This window comes from Varroa jacobsoni, unplaced genomic scaffold (genome assembly GCF_002532875.2).
Source record: "Varroa jacobsoni isolate VJ856 unplaced genomic scaffold, vjacob_1.0 contig00098, whole genome shotgun sequence".
NCBI classification, from domain to species: domain Eukaryota; kingdom Metazoa; phylum Arthropoda; class Arachnida; order Mesostigmata; family Varroidae; genus Varroa; species Varroa jacobsoni.
The window spans coordinates 23,297-51,129 of NW_019214408.1; the positions used below are offsets into that span (position 1 = coordinate 23,297).

General features: G+C 45.5%; 1 protein-coding gene and 1 long non-coding RNA gene across 5 annotated transcripts in view; one reads left to right on the plus strand and one right to left on the minus strand.

The window, feature by feature from the left end:
• Positions 1 to 211: 211 nt before the first annotated feature.
• Positions 212 to 27,833, plus strand: part of LOC111270749 (innexin shaking-B) — a 34,356-nt gene continuing 6,734 nt past the window's right edge. For 2 of the 4 annotated variants that reach the window (XM_086972608.1, XM_086972609.1), the window contains exon 1: positions 3,638 to 14,246. In XM_086972608.1, the coding sequence (XP_086828734.1) occupies positions 4,412 to 5,521 (1,110 nt within the window). In that variant the 5' untranslated portion in view covers positions 3,638 to 4,411 and the 3' untranslated portion in view covers positions 5,522 to 14,246. The other 2 variants (XM_086972610.1, XM_022851134.2) reach the window with 2 other exon arrangements.
• The window catches only part of LOC147752087 (uncharacterized), a 42,148-nt gene continuing 23,674 nt past the window's right edge, over positions 9,360 to 27,833 (minus strand). The window contains exon 2 of the long non-coding RNA XR_015315067.1: positions 9,360 to 13,426. This is a non-coding gene — a long non-coding RNA (uncharacterized LOC147752087). The remainder of the gene's footprint in view (positions 13,427 to 27,833) is intronic.

A 27,833-nucleotide genomic window follows, 5' to 3' on the forward strand; every position in this document is an offset into this window, starting at 1 on the left:
GAGGCTAGCCAGCCAGGTCAACCTTTTCTTGTTCCTGCTCTCTGCTGGTGCCAGAAGCTTTGGTAGTAGTTATCGCGGTCGCGGTGTCCGGATCTCTTTCTCTCGCGGTCCGGAAAGGGCAACTTCCCTCGCCTTCTTCAGTTAAGGCAGCACAGAAATGTGAAAGGGTCGACATGGGTTCGAGCCTATGCTACTAATAACTAGCAGTTTAAATAGGATGGCGGCGCGCATCGTGCGGAGTGACCATGTGAGAGCGCGACTGTTCGTGCGTGTGAGAAAGGAAGTTGTGCAGCTGCGCTGGTGATAGTGGTGCGAGTGCAGGATGTGCTGATGTGCCTGGGTGACCGCGCGCGCCTCACTTATTGTACATTATGAGATAAATTTAGTCTTCTATATTTTCTCCCAGTCTTCATTATAAGTAAATTGAAGCAGGCAAATAAATAAGAGACCGTAGCAGCTAAAACAGCAGTTGTGTGTTGCCACGATTGTCATAGAGTGGCGAGCACACGTTCGGATGCGTGTATGCGTTTAATAGATGATTAGAGTATACCTGATTAAAACGGAAACAGCAACCGACTAGTTCTCTTTCGTTAATACTTCTACTACTAATCGTTCCATCAGCCAGTATTCACGCCGGCGACACGGCCCGAAGCAATGGCTTCTTGTTCCTCCGACGCTGTAGTAACAGTGCGTCGTTCGAGACGCAAACTACGATCGGTCAATGTTGGCGACGATGACCTAGAACGACATCCTAGTCACTTTCAGGAACGTCGGCGTCAGTGAGCGTTAGCGTGTGTGGGGTGCTGTCGGAAACAGCAGGCGGTGACGGCGACGGCGACGGCGGGGACAGGAAAGAAGTTCAAACAAAGAAGCGAAGTGCTCCGCTAGTGAGATCGGTTGACGCGCGTCTAAGTTACTTACTGGGTCACCGCTGAGTGTGCTACTATGATTATACCCCCACGACAACGTTCATCTTCAATCTTCTATAATCGTATGCAAGAGTGCGTGTTCTTCCCATCGTGCGTTGATGAGCCTGAGTGCTTTGGTGGTTGAAGTGAAATTGTTCTCTGTGTGCTCAGCTGTAGCCTGCTAGTATCGCACCTGCTAACGAAACTCAATGGAAAAAAGCCCAGCCAACGAGAATTACCTATACATTTATATAGATATACGTATCTATCGGCAAAATACTACTACTGTATTGCCACCTATTTACAGTACGCCCAGCCAATAAGAAAATAGATGCCGTTGGCGTCTACCATGATACCATCAGCTAGCCAGGATCAGTTCAGTCTTCAGACCAATACCATCCATTAATTAGAGCCGGTTAGTCAATTGGTATTCTACAAGCAGAAGACAAGCACCACCTTCATGTATCTCAAAGGCAATATTATTAAAAAATCGAAACATTAAAAAGCACGTTATCATTAACTGCACCCTCTGGGACAGAAGCCATAGATTGGGGTCTACGAAAACTGCCAACTGAGTACAACTATCTAGGAAAGCGTTATTACAAACACATGCAGAGATTGCAGAAACTGAACGCCGTACAATGATCGCAGTAGATCTGCTGCTAAAATCAGGATAATAATTTCCAACGCAATAAGTCGCTGTTATCACGAGCAGAAAAATTCATTATTGTGCCCTTCATTGGTAGTCGCACAGGCCACTATGACGAGACGTAACTGCTGACATCGTTGCTGCTCGTGCTATTTGGTCCTATTCTACATAAGACTTCGATTGGTGCGCGAGGCCCACGCTGTTGACTTTTTCATTATATTGTAGCGACTGCTGCGGCAATTCTAATCCGTTTGTCCCGTATTCCCGTCTATTAAGCGTTCGCTACTGACGAGGCAGTATTTAGGCCACGATTAATTTCCCCTTACAACCTTGAGCCTTGATCTCGTCAACGAAGTGACGTGATGACAGTCATATGGAGCGGTCACCGACGCCCGCCCGGCTAGGGCAAGGTTATGGGGGGCTGCGCGCAAGGCTGAGGTGGTGCAGGAGGAGACGTCAGCAGGTACGCGGACCCCGAGCTTGGCGGAGGCAAGTGGAAACAGGCATGAAGTGAGAACCCTCGATCAGGCCGGTGACGATCTCGAACTGCTTCGATGCTATCTTGGGTCCGCTACCTCGCCAGGGTCGTCAGGACTACTCGGACTTCTGGACACCGCCAGATCTCAATGGTAACAGCAACAGCAACAGCAGAGGACACTACCAATAGTAATAAGAAGAAGAACAGACAAACGATAGAGGCAGCTAGTAGCGAGAAAATAACAACAGCTATATACAGAGCTCCACCAAAAGTCTCGTTAGAACCAACGACGAGATCGAAAGTAACGATCACAACGCAGAACGTACCGCAAATAACAACAACAACAACAACAACAACGAAGACAAATACCGAATCAGAAACAGCTGTGTCTGTGTTAAGGACGTTTGCGAAGTCAGAACAACAGGATCAGAAGCAATCCGCAGTGAGCGCGAGATCAGAACTTCGGTCGTTTTCGTTACTACTACAAACAGTTACAGCTCAGCAGCGACTTGACTGTATGTTCCGCTCTCGCTGTGTCCACGACGAAACATGTCATGTTCACACGGCACCCAGTCGAACATTTGCTGGTGGCTGACGCGTTCCGTTTGCAATGCTACAATTTTTACAGGTCACTACTGTTATTGTCATTACTATCTACATCGTCACATTCAAATTTCTACAATTCAAACTACCTCAGACACCGACCCTCAGCAAGTACAACCCAACAACGACAGTTATTACCAATTGTCCAACAGATATTTTTACAACCAAAGAAGGACGAAGCGAAACAGCGACAACGGAGAACAACAAAATCTCAACAGCTACAGACAACAGCAGCAGCAGCATCAACAACAGAGACGACAAAACAACGACAAACCAAAAACAGAAACAACACTTTTACTGTCTATCAGCAGCAGCAGCAGCAGCAGCAGCAACGACAGTACTGCTACTGCAGCCCGAACAGCACAAGCAGAAACAGCCGAATCAGCTATTACCGCTGTGATAAGTGCTGCTACGATTATTTCGGCAGGGGTCACCGCGAAAACAGCAGCCACAATATCAACTACAGATTACTATTACCGACGTTCGTCAGCGAGGCAAACTGCGGGAACTGTTACTCAGGCAACCATCGAACGTATACTCGCGCGGTCGGTATTAGGGCACTGTTCGAGGCGACACCAGAAGGACCCAGGTGGCCTTCGGACGCCTCTGTATCCCTCGGCCGCGAAGCGGCCAGCCGATTGGGGGTCGGCCTCAGCCGTCCTCCAGGCGCCTGTCCAAAGAAGCTTCCCCCAACGAAACAACAGGCAAAGGCAGCCAAAAGAGCAGCACAGAAGGCGCAGGGGCTGCATCCCGGCTTCGGACCGTGCTCCGGTCGTGAGAGCAGGCCGTGTAGGTGGAGACGCGAATGTGCAAGCGGATTTGAAAAAGCTCAGAAACAACAGCGTCACCATTGGTGCTGATGGTGGCGATGGTCAGTTACAGTGTCCGCGACGACAGAAATCTGTGACGCTGATAAGCGTTCACGACGAAAACACGCGACTCACCAAGTGTTGTCAGTATTTAGGCTGGTTAATCAGTCAGTCAAGTTACATCGTAAGTGGTTATTATTACAAATATTATTATTATTATTATTATAATTATTATCGCTACTCATATTATAGCAATTATTGCAACAAAATAATAACAAGTGGTGGTGATTGTTACACAAGTGGTTACGAAAGTGGTCATCAGATATTGTTACATCGTCAAACACGCCCTAAAAACAGGTTGGAAGGAAGTCGGTGGGAAGTTCGTTCTTATTGTGGTCAGGAAATCAACTACGAAGATAGAGAGAAACAGCAAAATCGGCTAAGTGACGTCCGATCGTCGCCCATAACGATCGGTGGTGGTAGTGCTGCGCCAGTCCCGGAGGAACCGGGTCGCTATCGGCTCTGCCGTCGTCGTTCATCTTATGTCTGCTGTATCAGTTTATTATTAAATTATACAGCTGAAAAGTCTATTCAATCAAGCCAGCTGAGTCATAGCAACCAGACAAAAAGAAGAGGTCAAACCGATAATACTGATACAAACAACAACAACAACAACTATAATAACAGAAATAACTATAACAATAACGAAACAAATTGTTGCCATTGCTATAAGTGCAGCAGTTGGAGAAACGAGCGCAGCTTATTCTGCAAGATAAAAAAGCACCACGACGAGGAGGGAAACGACAGCGATCAGAACACCCTAAACGAACTCCGGAATAGGTGGGGCCGCAGTAGCTGCGAGACTCTTTGGTGGTCCCAGAAGCGGGGTAGAATTTGTCGGTGTGGGCCGCCCCAGCTGCTTCGTCGGGCTCCACCACCGGCCGCGTCAGAACATTCGTCAGCCATGCTCGATGTTATACGTTCGGTCAAGTCTCTCTTGAAGGTATCGCGAGTACACATCGACAACGATGTGTTCCGACTGCACTACACCGCGACCTGTGTGATCCTGCTTGCTTTCTGTATAGTAGTCACCACGAAGCAGTATGTAGGAGATCCCATCGACTGCGTCCGGTCTGCGGAGGTCCCTCAGAGCGTCATCAATACCTATTGTTGGATCCACGCGACCTACTCGGTCAAGTCGCTCATGCATTCGGGTCACCATAAGGAAGTTGTCTATCCCGGTGTGGGCTCAAGATCGTTATCAGCGGACTCTTCGCCCAGCGACCACAAGTACCACAAGTACTATCAGTGGGTGTGCTTCATGCTGTTTTTCCAGGCGACACTTTTCTATATTCCTCGTTGGCTATGGAAGTTATGGGAAGGAGGCAAGATACAGACGTTAATGATGGACCTGGATGTAGGAATGTGCGGTGAAACGGAAAGAAAGCATAAAAAGAAGCTTTTGGTCGACTATCTCGTCAACTCATTACGCCAGCACGATTGGTACGTAGCGAAATACTTCACGTGCGAGTTTATGGCGTTCGCCAACGTTGTCGGCCAGATTTTCCTCATGGACAAATTCTTCGATGGAGAGTTCCTCACGTACGGACTGGAAGTAATCCGCTTTATGGACCAGGGTGACGAGGAACGCATCGATCCCATGGTTCGAATCTTCCCGCGCGTCGCCAAGTGCCAGTTCTATAAGTTCGGTCACTCCGGTACTATAGAGACCCACGACGCCATTTGTATATTACCCCTCAACATAGTAAATGAAAAGATCTATATTTTTCTTTGGTTTTGGTTTATAATCCTGTCGATACTCACGGGGTTCGTAGTTTTGCAACGAGTCATATTGACCGCGTGTCCGCCGGTACGCGTCTACTTGCTGAACATGCGGTTCCGGCTCGTACACTACGACCACTTTCACACCGTGGTTCGACGGGGCTCTCTTGGTGACTGGTTCCTGATATACATGCTCGGCCAAAACCTCGATTCAATGATTTTCCGCGAAGTCATCGCCGATATGGCCAAGAGGATGACGGCTGAGCCTAAAGATTCATCATCGGCTGCATGACGACACGAGTTCCGACCGCTCCAGCACTGTCGGGAGGCTCCGCCACCGCCGGGGATGGTCGGCCTGGGTACTGCAAGAACCAGCTTCGCAGTACCTTCCCATCAGGAAGTGTGAAGTACGGCTAAGCTATCCGAGTCGCTAAACCGTCGCTTACTGATGCTCAAGCGGACCCTTCTTCGATCCACGCGAAACCGCCCGCCCCGCGAGCGAGGCCCCGTTCCCAACGGAAGGCCCATTCACAATGAGGTCATCCGAATACGATCACTCTCGCTCGTTCAGGTGCCTTACTAGTCGCGATTCCATTTTAACTAGCAGATTCTGTTCAGCCCCTCAGAAACAACCGTCCACCCGCACACGTGGAGGACCATTAGCTGTTAGTGGGCACACGCACAGCGTAAGTCTTGATTTGGTTTGCTTCGACGAGAGAGAAAAAATATCAGGACGGCGATAACGACAACGATTAGGTAGTTTTTTTTGTCTGTTATTATTGCTGATAGTTACGAAACGGGAGAAGCGCGTGGAGTAACACAGGGAAGATGGACGGCGCCGTTAGGCGTTATCCTGAAGCCGAAAGTAAAAAAAGTGCTCGTTGATTTTTGCCATATAAAGCAGCAAGGAGGAAAAGTAAATGGCTATCTAAGAGAATGTACGGAGGATAAAAGTGTAAGAATCACCAACTCGACCTTTGTCGTGATGCTCTCAAAACAACGGGAACGTACGCATCGCTTTACGTTAGTTGGCGTGTATGAGAGCAATAGAACATGCAACAAAACTATTGTACATACAAATATAAAGGCATAGAACGATTTTCCAGTTTCTATACCGCCAACAGGTTTACGGTTCGAAAGCAGCGTGTCATATCGCCGTCTTCATCGTATTGTTAAAGCATTGTTGATCATTGTATTGAATCAATATAAAAAAAAAAATTTGCGACGAGCGAAGTAAACGTGCTTAGTAATCAAAGGCAAATATTTAAGCAAAAAGATCGGCTTCAAATTGTTCTCAACTATTCTTCCATTTGCCGCTAGTTGTTTTTCTCCTGTAATTGCAATTAGCGTTTTTCCATTATGACTATTAAACGTATTACGATTGTGCCCTGCGTGTCAAGTCGCATCTATATTTATACACTGCAAACGTACGTCGTGTCATGTATATGTGCCGACAAGAAGCAGCTTTAGCTGATAATAATAAGGCAATATTGCAACAACTACTACTACTTCCTATATGAAGGACAACAAAATGAAGTACGGAATCAAGATAACTGCGTGTGTCTGCAAGTGCTTTGTGTTGTACTGCCCCTTCCCTTAGTCTCGTCAGCCGAGCGAATCTTAATATCAGGAACGTGCGTCAAGAACTTACTCTGCCGCACCGCGTGACCGAACAAACCAGAACACTGCGAAAGGACGACCCGCTGTCTGGCTGTCGCACACTGCCACAATTGTCGGCCTGCGTTAAAAAAATCTTCAGAGGAAAAAAGGAAGTTAATGAAATCGAAAAACGAGCGAGGATGCATTAACCAATATAAAATTCTCTAAAAATCGAAAGAAAGGCCTGGCCATGATGCGTGAATGCTCTAAAGAACAGCCAGGCGGGGAAGACGAAGATAAGAGTGTCAATGTTTAGAGCGATAAGGATAATTTAAAAAAGACGGGAAACAAAACAAGGACAAGGACAGTTCGAGAGAAGGAACACTCTTCAAGGAGTTGCCAGCAATCTATTATTATATCAGCTGACAGTGAACAAGGACCGAGCTTCAACTATTACAAGAAAAATTCAAGACTCTCCTAAAGCTCGGGATATCGGTCTTCGATAGCCTCTTCAATACTAGCGCTCAGGATGGTGAGAGAGAAGGGAGAGAAACCGGGAGATTGGGGGCTGCGAAAAAAGAAAAAGCTGAAATGATCGGATCAAGTGGTGGATCAAATTAGCGACTGATTGTAAAACCAAATATGGAACATGCAAAAATCAAATCAGAAGGAGAGGATTCAGATGCGACGCTGTGAACGCAGGCGCCACAATATAGGCTTATACATAAGTGGCATCTCGTAATTTACCTCCCGGTTTTTCTGACGAACGGTAATTTCTGAGAGTTGCCTTAGCCATATCAGACAGCTGGCAGTTTCCGTGAAGTCTTCTTCTACAGATAAATACTACGTCCGACTGAGCGAAGTAGTGGAACTGCATCGGTTGGGCTGACCTGTGCCTATGCAATTTCTCGTCTCGTATCTGTGACTATGCCTGTAGCTGATCTTACTACGCCGACCATCTACTTATGATTGATTCGTTCACCCATCGTCCATCTGTATCACTGTGTATCTTATACAGAACAGCATTTTTTTCCAATTGCATCACGTGTGGACGCGTGTCTTGCCATTGTCACAACGACGTTTTAGTGATTTACGAACGCTGCGGAGACACGTTTCTCGTGTTACCTGTAACAACTTTAGATGTATAACGGAAACGAAAGTAATCGAAGCGATTAGGCGTCTTATGTGCGTAATACTTGGAATGTACATCATGTAAAAACAATAACACATTGCCAGAAAACACTATGAGCAGTGTTGATTTTTCTGCAACGACTCGAATTGATACGAAAAATAGACTAAAGCAGAAACATAGGTCCGTCTGCTGATCAAGACCAATAAAAGATAGTGTGGCATATGGCAGTGTAGATTCGTTTCTGTTCCCAAGTCGTCCTCATGCACGCGCACGTACACACACACACACACACACACACATACACCGACCCATCCACCTTCTGATATCGAAGAAGTGAGAAACAAGGGTCAATCAATTGAATTGATTACCACAGTTTCGTGCATACAGCAGCTACTGCTATCGAACAGGATAGCGTATCTCGTGAGTCAGTCGATATGGAGAAGGGCTGCTACTGTCTTGACCTGAAGAGCTGTTAGCACCGCGTACCACAACATTCTTATTCTGACGGAGCGTGTAACGGAGCAACAATAATACGTGTTACGTATCGAACCGTTAGCGCGTAGCGACATCCAACAAAGAAACAGACCACAAGATAAACAACAGATCGAAACGAAAGTATGGTAGACACAACGAGAAACAACGAGTTGTACGTACTGCATTCAGCACCAACTAGTACTACTTCTATTATGATGGTCAACGGATGAAGAAAAGAAAAAATTAGATGAATTCATCTTCACGAACAAGCTTTGAAGACACAATCTCCGCCCAACGTTGCAAGCTGCCTGTTCTTTGGGTGGAAACTGTCTCACAGAGACACAATGAATATATTTGTATATCTGTCGATATTCGGACAACAGTTAGCGTTCATCGGGGTGACGTGACAGGGGAAAAAGAGAGCACCAAAATACAGGCGAAACTGGAAGATATTTGAGCCAAATCTCTTTGGAAATTACTTTCCTAGCGTGCTCGTCATTTACGTGTATGGTATTATGATAGACAGAACTACCTCAGGACAGTATATAATAACAAACGCATATTATTATACAGAAGATAGATGCTATACATATTTAAGCGCGTTACTTTCTAGCAGCTCCATGAGCCTAAATGCTTCGTCGCCGTTAGCTCTGCACAGAAAGCTTCCATTACTACTGCTACTTAATATTTACAATAACCGAAAGATACTGGTGTTCTATGATGAACTGATCGGCATTAGAAGTATTATTCAAATTCGCAATACCTATCTAGAGACGGTGATTAATCGAGGCAGATAGAAGATGCGCGACTGCACAGAGGCTAAAATCAAACAATGGAAAACGTATAGAATAGAAGCAACAACAACAACAACAACATCGGCAAAAAAAATAACAAGGAAACGATGGAAGTCATTAATTAGAAGAGCTACGATGACAACGATTTATTATTACGATGATCAAAAATAACAATCGGGAAAGAGATTAGACCGTGACGGAGAAAGCGTCAGCCACAAATGACCAAGAGTTGTTAGACATTTCTTCGCAGAAGCTCCTACTCTAGAGTGACGACTTATGCGCGTATTCATAATAGATAACGATTAAGATCAGTAAGTGAAGCGCCATTCATAATTACTAGTGAAATCGGTGTGTGACGGCACATCGAAGTACGGCATCGTCGACGTAGACGATGCCCTCAGCTCGAACTTTATATCTATTCTATATTTAGTCTATACTTGATGCATAATAGACTAATAGTTCACTCGTCCATAAGTGGGTTTATGGTACATAAATTCCCTGCTGTTATCATCGTCGCGGAGCTCAAGCTTGAACAATGCTAAATAACATTAACATGATTTAGCATTATTTTCCCATCGACGCTGCCGTTGACAGACATGCGGGCGGACCTGGTATAACTTTCAGCGAAAGTAACTTTACTCCGCGAAACCTGCCAGTGGCAATTTTATGCCAATGTCCTGCTTCCGAATCCAAAGACGCCTCAGTTATTAAAAGCGGTCGTTATCGTCACCAACAGCAGACGCCCTTGCTGGCAAGCACGACCTGTAAACAGCATTAACAATGACGACGGCAGAGAAAAATTCCGCAAACAACAACTGACAGACTCTCGCATCGCGCGAACTTACCTGGAAGAGGAAGGGGAAGGGGGAGAGAGGGAAGTAAAGGTCGAGAAGTACCATATCACGGCAAAACTGTGCTTATAGTAACAACAAAACCTTGTATGCCAATGACAAAACTTAGGACGAAATCAACCATCAATCCGACTAATACTGTTAATATACCGCAGCAAGCAACATGTAAAATTTTCCTAATATCTACTTTTCGTAAAGCGCCAAGTACAAGAAGTATTTTGCTTCACCTTTCATCCTCCGTTGTAGCTATCTAGCGACTTATTGCTACGACTGCCTCTCGTTATGAGCTTCAACGTAGTACTACTACAAACACTGAGGGGAAGGAGAATGATGATATATGAAGAAACGTGTGTACATGAAGAGGCCAAACAAAATAGATGATGAAGAGGTACCCTTGTATCGTTAGAAACACAATGTCATGGTCATTCCCTCTGATTCACTTTCGGAATGACAGTTGATTTCGGATGTTTATATATATACACATACATATATGTATATGCGTTATAAAGATACGGCGATATAATATAAGTAATATTGTCGGCGCTAAGCGCAAAAAAGACGAGGGAAAAGCAAGCAATCCGAAACGCAAAACCCAACTAGAAATAACAGTAATTCATATATAAGATGGAGGAGAGATCGGAACACTGAGATAAATGAATAAAAGCAATTCAACTACAATGGGGAATGACATGTTAACGGCAGACAGCCCAACTACGAATCCGTCTAAAGATTGCTGTCACCTCTGTAGGTGTCCATTGGTTTTGTTGCGCGCCCATCGACCGAACGACCTTCACCGTGTTATGCTTCGTGAGTACATCTGGTTCGTCGCCGCCCGAAACGGTAATATTAAACTGGCGAAGTAAACAGTCAAACCGAAATTACCCCCCCCCCCGCCCCCCCGCGTCTCTTAAGACCACACGTCTCGGTGCACTTTTACCCTCACGACTTCTACTATTTACATTGTAAACACAACTGCGACAATGTCAGCATTACGAAGATTGGAAAAACATAACTGTAAGGACAAACATAACGTACGGCTGTGTCGGATTCAAACCAGGACCGAGTCAGCGTGCGTACAGATGTCGACCTGCCGCACTTACCTTAATTACTTGCGGCTATCATAGACAGGACGACCTCTAACCGACCACCTACATTTATCGACAACTTTTTTACGACAGTCAGTATCAATGCATATATGTACCTCATAACCTCAAAAACGCCAGTAATTTTGACCAACCAGCTTCAAGACTCTGATCACGGCGACGACAACAACAATGCCAAATTATTTTTATCACTATTTTTAATACTACCGATTCTAACTGTTATCTCTAAGACAACAACAGTCAAAACTCAATCGGCATAATGAGTATCGGTCGTTACCGAGGACCGTTCCGAGCTAAGCGATTCCTACCACTTCATAGCTCTAGCAGAAGCTATCGTAGTGTTTTCTTACTGCGATAACAACTACCTCTACTGATCCACCGCCATATTTCTGTCTTCACACAGCACCGCTCGTCAGTCTCCAACGTATAAGGAAATTAGGTGTGCTAAGGATTATGTAACGATAGCATTCGGTGGAATGGACGTTTCGAATCATCTTTATGTCGGACTATTCTATCTGGATAAATGTTGGAACTGTCTACGCTTATAGGAAAGATAAAGTCGAAAGGCAAAGAACAAAACGCTCCTGGCTTTTCAAGCCGCTAGACCAGGTCTTTTTGCCTCAACAAGCTCCATATTTGAATGTCGAGGTTAAGCTTACGATGAATGCTTTCGGTTCTCAGCTTGTCGTTTATTTATTACAAGAAGAATAATGATAACAATAATAATAAAAATAAGTATTAACAACATCTACTTAAAAGATGACCAACACCTGTGCACGTTGCTGACGGAAGATCTGACCCGAGGAGATTCACCATTGTCTACGATCGGCTGGACGTCATGCTAACAATGGACACAGACACCCTGATCTGCATCGATTTGGTGAGCGTTCTGGTATCTCAACGAAGAGCCAGCGGTCTCTTCGCCCCCTGAGATGAGCATCAAATTGTATTGAAGAGTTAGTGTGAGGCAGGAAAGGTAACGCGTATTGATTATGATGTGAATAGTATGCCAACGATTACCTAACACCGGCAGAATCCATCGGGACGGATTGGCCAGCCATTTTAGATTTCATCTCATTTACTGGACAGCAAAGCAGATAAAAAAAACTGGCCGTGGTATCTAAAAGGTGAAACGCGGTTTCTAACTAGGGCCCTTTAGGGGGGTACATACTTGCGAGAGGACCAGGACTCCCCCAAATGGAAACACCGAGAATGAGGATAATGATTAGAATGTTGAAAGAGACAGCTAATTCACTAAGCAGTCGATCCACAACGACAACAGAAACAACCAATGAAACGAACAGATAATTAAGAAAAGCACGCATAGTTTCCATTAATGCAAGGCGTTGGTCAAAAAAAATTACCCTGAAACATGACCACAGTTGATTCATGAACAGGAATCATCACATAGTATTGACTATGATGACGATAACAATAAATAACAGTAATAGATAGAAACAAACTGATACCACGAACCACTGCACAAACCTAACCACACGAATACAATTACCACCAATAGGAGCTGAGAAACGCGGAAAGGAAACCAAAATTACAATTGTCAATCAAGCACGACACTTACCGTACGTAACGGAGAAACGTGTGCAAGTTATAGAACACGATGAAAGTATGGCTGATAATTGACGAATTACGCAGAAAACAGAAGTTACGGAATCGTGATATTTTACCGACGCCAAACTAGAATAGCTATATTTGAAAAAAAAAAACAAAAATGAAAGACAGTGAGCTAGAAAGATGGATGATAACTAAATGGGAAGAGTGAAATGGACTTTGAAAATTTTATCCACCGCAAAACAGCAAGGATACCAGTAATAATTGATTGATACGTGTATGAAGAATTAGTTAAATGAAATCGTATGACGACGGTGACAAAGAGTGCCGATAAATATCATCACAATTATTATACATATGGAATAGTAATGATAACAATAAACGTATATGACACAGATGATGATGATGATGATGATTGTGGACTGCGAATGCTGCCGGTAATTGTTTGATTAAACGTTGATATAAACACGTACGATAGAACGAAAAGGAAGGGTACACGTGTGTGACAATATCCGTCACGACTGTAATAGCGTAATTTGTCGCTCCTTCGCGCCGATGAAAGTCTTCGTCAGCGTCAGAAAGGATTGCGCTCGCACGAAAAGACGCAAACTCCGTCGTTGGCCGAATGCCGCCAGTGGGTCGCACAACAGTAACGTTAGGCTAAAATGTGTGGACCTAACAAAAAAAAAAGAAAGCTCATCTGTGGTGATAAATTCACGACGATAATCCTTTGCGAAAAGAAGAAACAGACTGTCACCAGAATAAGTGAGCAGATGACGCTGACGACGACGACGACGACGACGATTACGGCAAAGTGACGACGGTTTCTCACCTGTCTACGCATAAAGCAGAAGGAGTAAAAAAACGGAGAAAGAAGAATGATGGGGTTTCATCCGTGCCATATGTATAGAGGCGTATGGACAAAATGAGGCTCACACAGACACCAGCTAGAACATACTCGACAGTTATTTCTACTGCCACTTTAACGGCTTCTGCTCCTACGACTGTTTTACGTCTGAGAAAAATTTCGAGTGGAACATGATTCCTGTCGAATTCGGGAGTGCGGAAAACAAGGCCTGTCCCAACGAGAAAATAAACAGTTCTGTAGTATGAGCTTACCAAACAAGTGACCTGCTATGTACGAAACGAGGAAATGAGCAAGTCACCGATCGAAGACGCCGTTGGACGATGAGCCGATGTGTTTCTATGTGGCCTAATGTGGCCATAGAATTCCTTTAATTGAATAACGAATGAAGGGGCATGCAACAAATGTCAACAAACAAGGAGGTTAAAAAAGCGTATGCCCAGCTCGCCACAAAGGGCCAACATGACACAAGGAGATATCTAAAACGGCCACAAGACCGAAAAACCTTTAACGGTATCGAAGAATAAACAATACTCTTCCAAGTAGCGTGAGACAAACATATATGAGGAGCCAAGTCTTCATCATTTTGGGTTCAATTACAGACCTTCTGGTATCCGATCGATACACACGGTAAGTGGCACCCTTTTAGTTATTTCGATAGTTATAAGCTACCTGCTGATAGTATTATATACAATGAGTAGATGATATTATGTCCTTATAACGAAATAGTGTAGTCTATGTTTGGTCCACTTCTGAGCTAAAATTGGGTGTATTTAATCAGTATTTTATGCTCGATACTAACTAAATGTGAATTACGAAACTAAGAAATCACGAGAATTTTCTTGAAGGCTATAACTGGTTTAGCTATATAACTGGGTTTCAAACGGGATGCTCATAAGAAAAGTCTGCTCGTGTATCACATGGGCCTTATAAGGTTAGGTTGGCCTAAACTGGATTAAAGACGTGCTACTCGTGCGGGCTGTCATTAGTTTGTGCAGGCAGGAAGGTCAGTGGAGGCTTCGCGTAGTAAAGACATATCAGGGACCTAACCTTAGCGAATGGCCAACCCGGGACAGGTTAGGCGGGATGAAGTTCAGTTGAGTTCGGCAAGCCAACTTGTAGCATGGAATAAATTATCGGCCTCGGGAAGTCTGTGAGAATATCAGCACTGAATACCGTCGACACCCCGTGATCTTTTGTCGTTATTTTATGTACTTTTTTGAAGCGAATATCTGCATCAGCGGCAGAAGCAGCAGCCGTGACGACAGACAGAAGGCACAGGCACTCATTCTGTGCTAGCATTTATTTGAGCTCTCCTTTGACATCGCCTATGGCCTTGCAGTGATTCAGCGGAGACTACCAACAGTCGAACAAATTTTTCTGTCGTCTTTCTCCCACTTCCCAGACTAAATAGTCCCTATTACTACTACTACCACTGCTACTGCTGCTGCTGCTGCTGTTCGCTAAGGCAGTATTTCAAGCTCTGGTGGCCCAGATTACAAAACCGTCGTTCTCTTATACAGCGCCACTGCGTCTCAACTTTCGACGCATTAACAGCAGCCGGGTAACGCTTAATGTCACTTAAGCCACCCTATGCCTTTGCTATGCTGCATTCACCATGTTCGAATGACGAACGGAACGATATCGCACTCCTATCGGCCGGGAGCTTTTCCGTACACTGAAACAATCTGTCTATTTTCTTTGTTTCAATCTCGCTGAGTCACTGTTCCGTTCTCGATATCTTTTTTATTCTCTGTTTCTCTTTCTCTCTCTTCAGCTCACTACTTCGCTGTCCTTTCCATGTGCACATGGTTAAAATCACAAATGCATGGATTAATTGTACTGTTGGTCCTCGTTTAGATTCGAGAACTTCCCTAGATTGTTCTTTGCTAGACCCGCCCCGATCCCTGCTCTTTTTACACGACGACGTCGACACTGGCGCCCACTGACTTGAACGAAGGAAGCCATCTCGGTTTTCGGCAGCAATATCAACTAGCACGTATTTGCATAGCAAGGGAAGCCTGGCAGGTTGGTTGTTGTGGCGGTCTTCAGGACAGGAGCGGCGGCGGCGGCGTTGTCTTTTAAACCCTTAGGTGTGGCGATCCTGCTAACCGCAGAGGGTTTTCTGTGTGTGCCTTCGCACCATAAGCTACTTGTCTCTTTGTTTTAGGGAGTGCCTGTCACTTAGGAAAAAAAAAAGAGAACAGCAAGGTAGGGAACAATGGCGGACGAACGGGGGTGCCTAGGGGTAGGGCCCTATCATGCCATGGATAAGGTGGACGAACATAGGGGGAGCCGAACATGTCGGTCTAAAATAGGCTCCGCTTGGACTTTCTAGATGGTGGCCTGGCAGCGTGGCTGGAACCTGCTGGTTGGTTTGATTGTGTAGCCGCCTTCGACCGAAACCGAGCGAGCTTGTGTTAGTTCCACTGTTCCTGCAGTCTCATTGCTGCTAGGTAAGCAGCACATACCGGAGTAAGCTGACTCATTGAAGTGCACATACGGGCAGATGGCTAGCGCGCCAAGCACACAGACGCACTTCAATGGGCTTTGGTCACACTATCAAAACCTCACACCATTCCACCGTCGCCGCCACCTCATTTTAGCGATTGCGGACAGGACAGAAGGGGACGTGACGAGCAACAACCTTTAAGGTAGCTCGTAGAGAGGGCTTAAAGGGAAATAGCGATGGTATCTCGTTATGTTACCCAGCCGGTCAGTTCGTTGATCAAACAGCCAGCACGAAGCAAAGAGGAAGCCAGACACCAACCCATCTGGCGACTCATTGCTGTTACCCTTCTGGGACTGTTCCTTCTCATATCTTACTTTTTTCTCTCTTTGAAAATTCGGCATCAACTTGAGGACGGCACTGCTCCGAGTTTGAACTTCGAGTGCTCGTGGCCGACCCCTTGTCCTGCTTGCTATCCTGATATTCGGCCACTCGAGAACATATTACAACGACGACCGGCCGCATTGCCTAGCTGCTCAGTGATTTTGAAGGCTAACCTGTTTATGATGATGCTTAGTGGTCGTTTCTACCACTGCAACCGGGACGAGAGAGGGAATTTCTCTGATACACAGCCACTATGACTACTGGTGGTACTGCAGCTGCGATGACGCAGCAAAGGCCATCCAAGCGATCGTATGAAATCCGCTCTGCAACTTCGAATGCACTCTGCACATTAGGTTCTGTCTGACATCGCTGCTATACACATCGTTACCCCACTGATAGTCCAGCACCCAAACTGCTTCAGTCAGTTTGTACATGAGCGGTCGTAAAAGCGGGCCCACGACGGCGCCGACATGCGTATACTACGCAGAAAAGAACAATTTATTTTGTGCGTTGTTTGCACAGCTTAATTTGCACCTCCGCCCGGTGATTTTCGTGGCCATAATATTTGACAAATGCAGTAGCAGGGCTACTAACGTGCGACGTTTCAAAGGCTACAATGTCGCCTTTGCCCCCTGACGTTTTGTTAACTGTAGTGTGAGCATGCAGTGCAATAGAAGTCTGCTTAGTTTCTAGAAAGCAACGAACTCGCTTGCATTGTTTACTGGAAGGTGTTCACTAGCAGGTCATGAAGCAAGAAACAATGTTAACAGAAACGCACGCAAACGTAGCAACGCTACAGTTCGTAGTAGATTTACGTGGTTTTGCGTTGATCGTGCACGAGGCCACTGTCGCGACGGGCCGACGGCGCCTATTATATTTTCCACTAAGACCGAATTTGTTTCTAGATAGACTATGGGAAATTCAAAAAGGCCCTTACGTGTCTAGAATATGTTTATACCTATAAATATAGGTATGTTTTTCACTTTCGAATATTAACGAAAAACAGGATTGTTTACGCAGCTTATATATATTTGATTGCGTCTGTTTCATCGATCACAATGTTCAGCCAGAGACGGCCCACAGTGACTCTTTATACCATGTATATTGAAGCACGGTAAAATATTAATCGACAACACAATATAGTCGTTTATGTATCTGCGTATTCTAAGCCGGTAGAAAGCTATCAGATAGAAGCGGTACAAACACCTGTGTACACTATTGCGTTACGAAAATTCTTTAAGTTCAAGCATGACTTAGATATTGAGAAGTTTGCCCGTTTAAGGTTCTCTAACATACTGAAGATAAACTAATGACTGTACGACAACGATTACTCTGGCTCGAAATGTCCTTTCTTCTGTGTTTGCTTATATACTTTCTTGAATTCACCAAACAACGATGTATATAAAATACGAACGTATCACGACGATTTTTAGACGACCACAAACAAACAGTAACGGCAAAAACAATCGCAGAAATTATTCGCACATTTGGTCCATGTTGAGATTGAAAGTGCCTATTTTAAGTATTCTAGTCGCTCGGAGTCGTTTGCCACTTATCCGGGTTTCCGAGGCATGGTCGTGTTATGGCAGCAAGTAAGGTAGCTAGATAAACATACTTTATGAGACAGCCTAACGAAAGTATGGTTTGGTAGATCGCAAAGCTAAAGCTATGTCCGTCGAAAACAGAATGTAGAGACATCACCTACGAGCAAAACTAGCTAATCGGGCCGTAATGGCGAGGTAGTCTCGTCTTCGAGTCTCTTTACATGGCTGCGCTACGAGATTGTATTGTCTCTCTCCGTTGGCTAAATGAGCTTTTGCTGGCCCTGCAAGACCCTACGTCCTAATAACGGCTTCGATCCCTCTCCATTGGCCTAGATGGATCTTGTATCGGGCTAAAGATGTCGCTACCTTGACCGTCTCCGTCGCGTCCATCGTCAGTGTCGCCCTAATGGTGCTCTTGTGCCGTTGCCCATCCAATTCTAGCTTCTTTCGTACACTAGGACGAGGTCAGCCAACGGCGGCTAGACGCTCCGGTATCCGCTTTTTGCTAATCGGGTATCTCACGTCAAATCTCTGCAGCTACTGAACTACTACGGAATGACATGGAGATGAGGCTATTGAAAGAGCTCGAATGCTGTGGTTTTCCTAGTCGTTTTCACTGTTTCGGTGGTTTGACAAATTTTTTGAGATTCTTCACTATGACAGGATGATATAGTATCGCTGAAACTTCTACTACTGTTGTTTACTGCAGTCATCTAAACCACCGTTATCAGAAACGCTTCCTAAGAGGAACAGCAAAAAAGACAAGCAAAACTGATCGACGATCATACGTCTCCGTGTACTCCGGCATACTTGAGACGTTGTACTTTCCTCTTCATCCTTTCTCTTCCTTCGAACGCGCCTAGATGGAACGCGTGATTAGTGGGCACGTGGTCATCTCTGGTTGTAGTAGGCCGATGGCGCTTCAATCGTATTGAAAGAGCAAAAGAAGGCGCGCACAACGCTTTCTAAAGCACTGAAGGTAACGCCTACTCCTGTACCGTTTTGTCCAGCTTTCATCTCAAACCACGCATAAGTGCAAAAAATGCTGTTAAAAATTGAACACTTTTATTGTTTGAGAAAGTGCGCACACAAAGAAACGGAAGCGAGTAGAAAACCACGCCGCGTGTAATGGAACAATGATCTTCATTGATTTTCAAAGGCTTTTGGTAGTTTTTTTTCTTTATTCGAGCTAGGCTGAAACACACGACCAGTCGATCAGCTCAAACATAAGCATGTAAGTCTAAATTTTGGCGTATCTACATTGGGGCGTTGTTCCAGAGCGTAAGATTTTTGAGAATACTGCTTTCAGACACAAAAGAATTGTTTGACCTACTTGAACCGTACATAGTCCACTGGCTGTGAAATAATACATGATGGTATGTTAAATTAGCCAAAATGGCGTTGGATTGAAAAACTAGTGCAGAATATCCAGGTGACAGGAATTCTCATTATATAGTCTCGGCTGACCTAGACAAGGGCGTCATCTCGATCAGGTCGTCCTTTCTTTCTCCACCTATTTAGTCACCACTACGGAAATAACAGCCCGAAACGAGACCACTGTGCGAGAAGATGCCTGTCGGCGTTGGCGGCTATCCAGTGCAAAGTTTTACCCAACACTCATCAAGGGCCATTTGCTGCGCCCTCTGGCGGACTGGCTAGTTCGCCTTCTATCAACCAGTTGCTGCGTCTCGGCAATATGAAGTCATTAAAAACAAGCAGACATCAGCAATAGTAGCAGCAGTAGAAAAACTACCTTCAGTCAGCGTTATCACTGATCTGCTGCTGCATATTGGTAGGGCGAACAGCAGTAAGAGTTAGATAGACACTTTACCCTTGTTGCTGCCGTTATTAACTACTACTTAGTTGCTAACCTAACGTCTGTTTGGTTTTGCCTATACACCCCCATGGCCAATTGTGCTTCAGTATGCTTGGCCAACGACTCACTTTCCATTGTTAGCTACTTGTCACAACGCAAAACTTTCGTACAAAGGGAAAGGGACAACTGGGCTTCCAACGGTTGTAACTTGACCGGAGGTAGCGTGAAAGATGGACGAAGGTAGAGTAATAGCAGGAAGGCACTGGCGTGGAGATTGGCGTCGTTTGTCTTAGCAGCGCCGTGGATTTGATTCATCCACGTTTAGGCAGTAATATGTCGTGTGCATGGTGCTCTTTCGCGAAGTAACCGTTCGGTTGATCTATGAATTCGTAATGCCACGCAACATTATCGATCTAAAGGGTGAAGGAGAGGTGGAAGGATTGGAGGGGGGATGGGGCAAATGCAAAAAAAAAAGGCAAAGAAGCAACAATTCAACATAAGCGTCGTGGTTCCTCCTTTTCCAGCAGTTGTTTAGCCAGCTGACTTTTTGGAATCGAGGTCGCGAAACCAACCCAATACTGTTATTCAAGCGCTTTAACGAAGAGGATGGTCGAACAGAATGCCAAACATGGAGGAACACGGTAAGAAGGGCAAACGGACAGCAGCTCGGGTTAGCCAGCCTTTTGCTTTCTACCAGCCTGCTGTTCTATGCTGATGCTGCGTACGTGGCGTAATCACACAACAAATGACGACGAACACATGCTAATGACGCAGCCGGTGTCGCCTCTGGCCTTGAGTAGTAATAATCATTGCACTTAAAGTGATGCAGCTGTTGTTTCTGCAAACCCTGTGCACAGGGAGCTATGGTGCGCGGGCAGCCAAGACAAAAGAGATGAGGAAAACGCAGCTGCAGCAGGTGTTTGTGTGGGTCGTAGCAACAGCATGTCATAGTGGTACTTTTCTATCATGCTATCCGTATCTCATGCTGTCGACCAGGCTTTGCCATTCGGCTCCCTGCCGTGTCCGTCTGGTTCGTTTTGTCTGATAACTTAGTCTGCCTATAAGCACAGTGGGACCATCATTTCGGTGTCGTGCACATGGCCATGTGGTTTCATCGACGCCAGACCAGTCTATTGAGGAAGCATAAACGTTCGAGTGTTTGTCTGTAAATAGCAGAACTATAGCAGTCTTCGCTGATTCAATCACACGGCCGCTGCCGCTGTCACCACATTTACCGCACTTCACACATGAAAAGAAGGACGTTGGCGCAGGTGCGATGTCAATTATTATTGTTCTGCTACTGCAACTGCTGTTAGTATTGCTATCAATATTACGATCTCTGCGACCGCCAGTGAACGCGTAATTTGGGTTTCCATGAAGACCGTAAGTGGAGATCATGACGAAGACATCCAAGGTAAAGTCGCCTAGCGGAAGAAATAGTCGATCTACGGTGCTTCAGTGACTGTATCGACGTACCCCATCAGTCCTACACAGAACGTGGGCACACGACGAAGCGGCGATGGTGACAGTGTCACTGCGACGACACCGCCGAATGACTGAGAGCTTGGTCGTTTACTTAGAGAGCCCCTAAGTCTCGAATCGATCTATCGAAAGACAGCACTAGTCAGAGATAGAAAATTGTACGGCGAATAAGCAATGCCTACCCCCCACATTTCTTACTCGTGCTTTATCTGCCTTCATTGACTTCTCCTCAGCAGCAGCACCTCCCTATTCCCATAGGCAACCACTACTTTATGTGCGCATCGCACGACGATGACAAACGTAAGTTGACGGATAAATATCTACGGGTGGAACTTTACGGAATACGTAGCTTAATATAGTAGAATGAGCAACACTCTATGGTTTGACAGTTCTGCCGCTAGTAATCCTACTTGGCGCTCAGTAAGAGAGCGTGCGGTATAAACAGAATCATCACATTGGACAATCAGCAGGAAATGAGTACGGAATAAATTATTTACTTTTTTTTATTGTTACAATTGATATATTATTGCAAGGGGCACTCGAGGCGCTTGTGCTTGCTTTAAGCTCAGCAACGTGAATCAATGAACTTAACGTCGCAAAGTGCAAGGTATGCAAAAAAAATCTACCTTTTTTTAGGCGCGTTTGCTAGTTTGCCGATTGCCAGCCAGTTAGGCCACTGAAAGAAGCTTAGCGGTTTATCAGGCGTTTATATCCTATCTATGGGCAGATGATTTCGTTATATCTTGTTAGCGACCTTGTGACATCATCTAGGGGCTCTTTATCTACTGGGTGGTAACACGATTAATATTAATCACTATTACTAGTATTCTGATAAGTACATCCATGTCAATGTTTCTTGAATGTAGGGTGTGCAGCAGACAGAGAAATATAAATCTAGACAAATATTTTCCCATCACATGATTGAACCAAGATGACTGCTGCATTAAGGCAAACGATCAGTTTGTTCTTGTGAGGAAACGCGGGCGGTAGGATTGCAGGAGCGCGGGTGAACAGGGACCTGATAGAGGGTGAAGGTGGAAACAGGCAACCTGCATTTTAGGCTGTAGGCTGTTCGATGGTATGCTGTTCCGTGGCCAGCCAGGATAGAGAACAAGCGAGTCTCGTCGAACGGACGTGATCGGAAAGCTAGTGCGGTCTAACCTGAACAAATGAATACATTTTCTATCAAGACGGCATCGCCATCGACGGTATTCCCAGGGGTCTATGGAGTCAGTTTGGCCACAAAGACACTCGTAGAGGACCTGCTGTAATAGAACGGGGGCAACGTGAGAAACCAGCGAACTAGGACGGTGTAGGCACCTTGTCAAGTAGAGGTGAAACGATTTGGGTGGAGATGCCCCGCCGCCGGGAAGCCGCTGAAGCCGAGAGCCGATGCAAGGCTCTTCTGATCGAATCAAAACAACCGCGCGACTGTCCTACGCTATGATAGTCCAACTATGTCCCGCGATTTGACCGTATGTTCGTCATCCACTGTTAACAATAGCCGCTGCAACTGCCGATAACGGTGGGCGTGCTACTGCCTCTTCTATAAGGCATTGCTTCGTTCGTGCTTCATCCCATATGGCCGGTCTAAATGCGCAAAATTAATGCGTTGCTCCCTGCCATGCCAGTCTCTACCTCTCTTTCGTAGCGCTTGTACCATCGTACCGCCAGCAAGATAGCTGGCACTCGTTATTATTTAATATCGGTTTCGCCACGGCGTGGATGACACTGCATCTACCGCGTGGCGCTTTTCTCTGGCCATTTTCTCGTTATCCGGCCGACTTGGACTGTCCCATACAAAGGCACGTCTTTATCCTCGAGTCCTTAAGGGGATATGGGGTACTTGGCCTTGTAGCTTCTAGCTACTAGATAGGTATAGCCCTAGGCGGGGGGCTGAATTACTGAATTAGTTTAAAGAAAGGGCTGCTGACCGAGCTGGAGAAAACTAACGGAAAAGTAGAAGCTTTTCACCTCACTCCTTGCGCCTACTCATCGGCAGACCAGGAGGAGGAGTGAACAGAAGAGATTTAAGCAAAATGTGAGGTTAACCTTGATCCAGAGCGGGTCTCAAGTCAGTGTAAATCTGTTGCATTTGGGCGTAGCTGTGCAGTCAGAGCAGGCGCAGCTTTCAAAAATGAGTATGAACATTTGTGTTAGATCAAGTGAATGACAGAACGAGAAAAAGAAAGGCTAAAATAAAAGTCACAAGGATGGAATCAAGAAAAAGGCAGGAAAGTTCCGTTGAGGATATCAAGTCGCTTGGCATAGCCCCTCAAAGAACCCCGCTATCTTTCGGCTTTGTTTTCTAGGTTGGTTTTACGAAATTCCTCTCGATAACACATGGCAGCGTGTTGTGAATTCCTTGACAGCCAGGGAAGCATCTGCAGTTGGGTTTTTGTCTCGAATTTTCTTCACTACTGAAGATTCCCGAAACAGCTCCAGCTCCTACTGGCGCGACAGCAAGCGTTCCAGCTGACTCCTCTCATTCCTCATTTGAGGGTTGCTGGATCAGAGGTAGACTGCATGTGCGATTGTGTCTATGCCGAGTGAGTGGCGGTGTATGAGAGCTTTAAGAAAGAATCAGGGGCATTATGGCCGCCCGAAACGGCTCTTTGATGGCAAAGCTATCTTCTATCTGCCGACCCCGAGGGGCAAACAGGAAGAAAAGTAAAGCTAGTAAGTAAGAAGCAACGTCGGGATCTGTTTTTCCTACACCGATAATACACGAGTACTGTCATCGAGAATTTCTTCCTTTCTAGCGCGAGCTAACGCTACTTCTTAGGCAGCGAATGAGCGACCGACAGGACGATCTGCCATTCGTTAGCCCACTCACCAAGTGGAGCAACCAGGGGGTCTCGCTACCTTCCTCTTCCAGCATAGGATGAGTGCAGATGCAGAGCCGTTCTCGTAGCAAATCGTCTTGCCTACTCATAGCGACGTCGCTAGCTTGGCTTGAAACAGCTGCCTTATTTATCGAACTGGCGTACACATGCCAGGCCGGCTAGGGCAAAAGCGACGCCGATACTAGCAAAGACAAAGCTACTAATGCTATTAAAACAAGGCGAAGAGGAACAAGCTAAATTCAAGAACAGGAAAGAACGTCTCATCATCTTGGAGTGTGCGGGGCAGGAAGGACAAAACTAGTGGCAGGACGAGCGGAGACGGTAGCAGCAGCAGCGGCAGCAGTTATGAAATCAAAAGCAAACAGCTGTCTCTAATTCGTCTAGTGTAATCTTTTTGTGAAAATGAAATCAAGCGAGTGCGTATGTAGCCCGTAAGTGTATGCGAACATACTGAGGTGAGGTTGAGTACAAAAGTTGAGAAAAAAAAACTTCTAATTTTCTTTTCAGACTAGGGCAAACTAGAATAGTTCTTTCCAAGGTTATCGCCCTTTTGCGCCGAATTGAAGCAGATGGCGCTCCTAAAAACGAGTTTTGGCAAGTGGTTTTGGCTGGTCAACCTCTTTCTCTTTACCGTATAGACGGCAGACGAGGACTCTTAGGCTTGGCATGCTGATGTGGTCCATTTCTCTAGTTTTCTTTCGAATTTTTTCAGTCGTAATTCCCAAGGCTCTGCCCCAGGGATTATACATGCTTCCTTGCTTTTTAGTCTTTGTCTTTCAATAGAAAACGATCGAAAATCGTATCCTGAAAATCTGCCTTTGTCAGTTGAATATAAGCGTTTTTCTGTTGTGGAACAGATGAATGAATAAGTGAGCTGTTATAATCTCCATCACGCATGACTGGTTATCAAGGCGCATCGCAATCTAGTTAAGGTGCCATACGGTGGAAATTAGTTGTAGATTGTATAGAGTAAATGCGATACTAAAACACCTCGTCGGGCAAAAAAGCAAACACGATAACAACAATTGTTTACCAAACGCAGATTTTTTGTAAATTGGGCTACTATCTCCAGGATCCCATTGTCTGTTCTAAAATTCCATTTTGATGAATGAGTATTTTACCTTTGTGGCTGTGTGATAAGCTATAAATAAAGAGTAATTTTCCGCAAAGAACTGCGTAACTTGGTAACAGTGGGTATGGAGTGAATACAAGTATTTATATACATATGGATAGCTCATACACTTCGCAACTCATTCGCAAGCACATGGTCGAAATGCGTGTTTTAAATAACTGAACCTTAATTAATAAATTTACCCTTTAATACAACGTTCTTAATAATTAAAGCTAACGAGTGATAGGACCTAATAAGCAAGCCATAAAAAAATTGAATGTGGTGCACATGACATGGGCCATTAATCGTTTGCCTTCCTTCATTTTAATAACGGAGGCTACCTCAAGCGGATCCAGCCACGGATATCCATAACCTTCAGTACACATTTGGAGCTCTGCATAAGCTTGAAGTAGCACTACCGGTGAGGTTAGAGCAGCACTGGAGTGCCACATGGTTTTGAGCGTAACCAGACGTCGGGATTACTCAGTCGGATCTCGGGGATGCTGACTGGCCATGGTCCTCCAAAGGTCAATCCGACATCCTTTTGTCTGTTGAGCTCTTTTTTACTCTTTTTCTCTATACCACACCATTCACAGGATACTGTCGTTTTGGTTAGGACGACAACTGCATTCATCTTCTAGCTTTTCCACAGGATTGTAATGGTAACAGTGGCAATTCGGTAGATGGCATGGTTGTGACAGCCACTCATGGATAACTGCTGCTTCTCGTCTTTCTGTCCTTCCCATGGAAATTTGCAGTCACCCTCTCGTGAAAACGTTGCTCTTAAAGCCCCTAATACTACCGCCGTCACCTCAGCCGCGTGTCCGTGTACAGACAGCGAGCTAAATGCAGTATTATATATGTAGTAGCATCTAGTGGAGGAAAGGCAAGCATACATTCCTCGGAAACAGATAAAATAACTGCCAGTGAAGGTCCAGTAGAGCCAGTCATTGGAGTGAGCGACTGAACGGGTTACCAACATCAAGCGACTGTTGTTTATTTCATAGATAACAAAGCAATGCCGTTACCGTTGCTCCTACTGGCGCAGCGTTAAGGGCAACAGAGTATGACCGTGATAGTCAATGCATCAGAGTGATATTGTGCCGCTGACCTTCTTTGAAGTGCTCTCAAGAGGAAGCATCATGACAATTTCGAAGTGACGAATGCCTACGCACCGACGGATAGGGAAACAGAAAGAAAAAGGTTACCTGCCTGTCCTTTTTTTTAAATTTGGCCACCGATCGCGACGTTTAGCTAGCCACTAGTAGATACTGAACCAGTAAGCTCACATCTTTAATTGAACTATTACACCGTTGTTGCCGTTCAGATGACTGTTCAGAGATAAAGGGAATCATAGAGAATTCGCTAAATCGACAGACTGGCAACTGTGTTTTTTGGTCCAAGTCTGTTTATACAGCGGGCGCCTTCTATCAGACTGTAGTTGCGAAACCGCCACACTTATCCCAACCGCTGACAGAGGTTACTTGTGTTGTTGGTGGGAGTGGTAATCGACTTAGCTGGGTCCGCAGCATTTAGCGGACATTCACCGGCGCCTCGATAGATCTCGCGTCTCTAGGTTTATCGACTGTTGCTCATTCTGGTCCATGATGTGCTAATGTTGGTTGTAGCAACAATGGCCTATCGACGTGACTGCGTCTGTCAGAAGCACAGCCAATAGCACTAAGACACTCTCGGATGTTGCAGTCACGCTGTTCAGCTTTTACCTGACTAATACGAAGAATAATAGCGATATCTACGGGTCACTCTTTGTCATCTCCCATCATTTCCACCGTGATGTCGCCTGTTGCAGCTCTGTGTTTGTTGACGCTTACTCTATAGGTGGCCTTTGCCGCGTAAAGTTCACCTCCCGTGCCACTCGTTGATACGTATTACAGATTTAAGTCATGTGTGTCTGTCGCTAGTGTTTAACAAGTCAGTAACCATCCCTCTACTCGCTCGATAAGCTTTGCTTCCCCCGCTACTACTGAGAAGATAGTAGGAAAAGCAGGCCAAGCGGCAGACGACGAGAGTGTTGCGGAGTGGACTGACCCGCGTGTAATCTGTGTTTCTCGTTTTAGCTACAATGTCCAGTATTCCTCAGATTTCAAGCAACGCTACCCGCGGTCAGGGCAGCATCAACGATAGCAGCAGCAGTGATATCATCGGGTTAGCCAGAACGGTCCCGACAAGATCGGCGAACCCAGGCACGTTGTTAACGCCACTACATAGCTTATTGCCAGTAGTAACAGCAGTCATACTTATATTGTTTGTGAGTCTTTCAGTTCTTCGATTCAGCTCTGCGAACTGAGATTCTGTACCGTGACTCGCTGAAACGGTAGTAGTAGTATATCCCTAGCAGTTGCTGCTCCTTCCTGCTGGCGCGACACGCCAACACGCTCGAAAAGCTCACTCTGCTGATCGCCTAGACATGCCCACAAACTGGGCTTAGCTTCCCAAGAAGAGCAACCGGACGCAAAAGACATAGAAATAGAGACGAACGTGGCAACAACGAGCTTGCTAGGGCCCTCGGAACGAAACCGCAAAAAGGCACTTCGACAACGACAACCACCGCAAGGGGACGGACC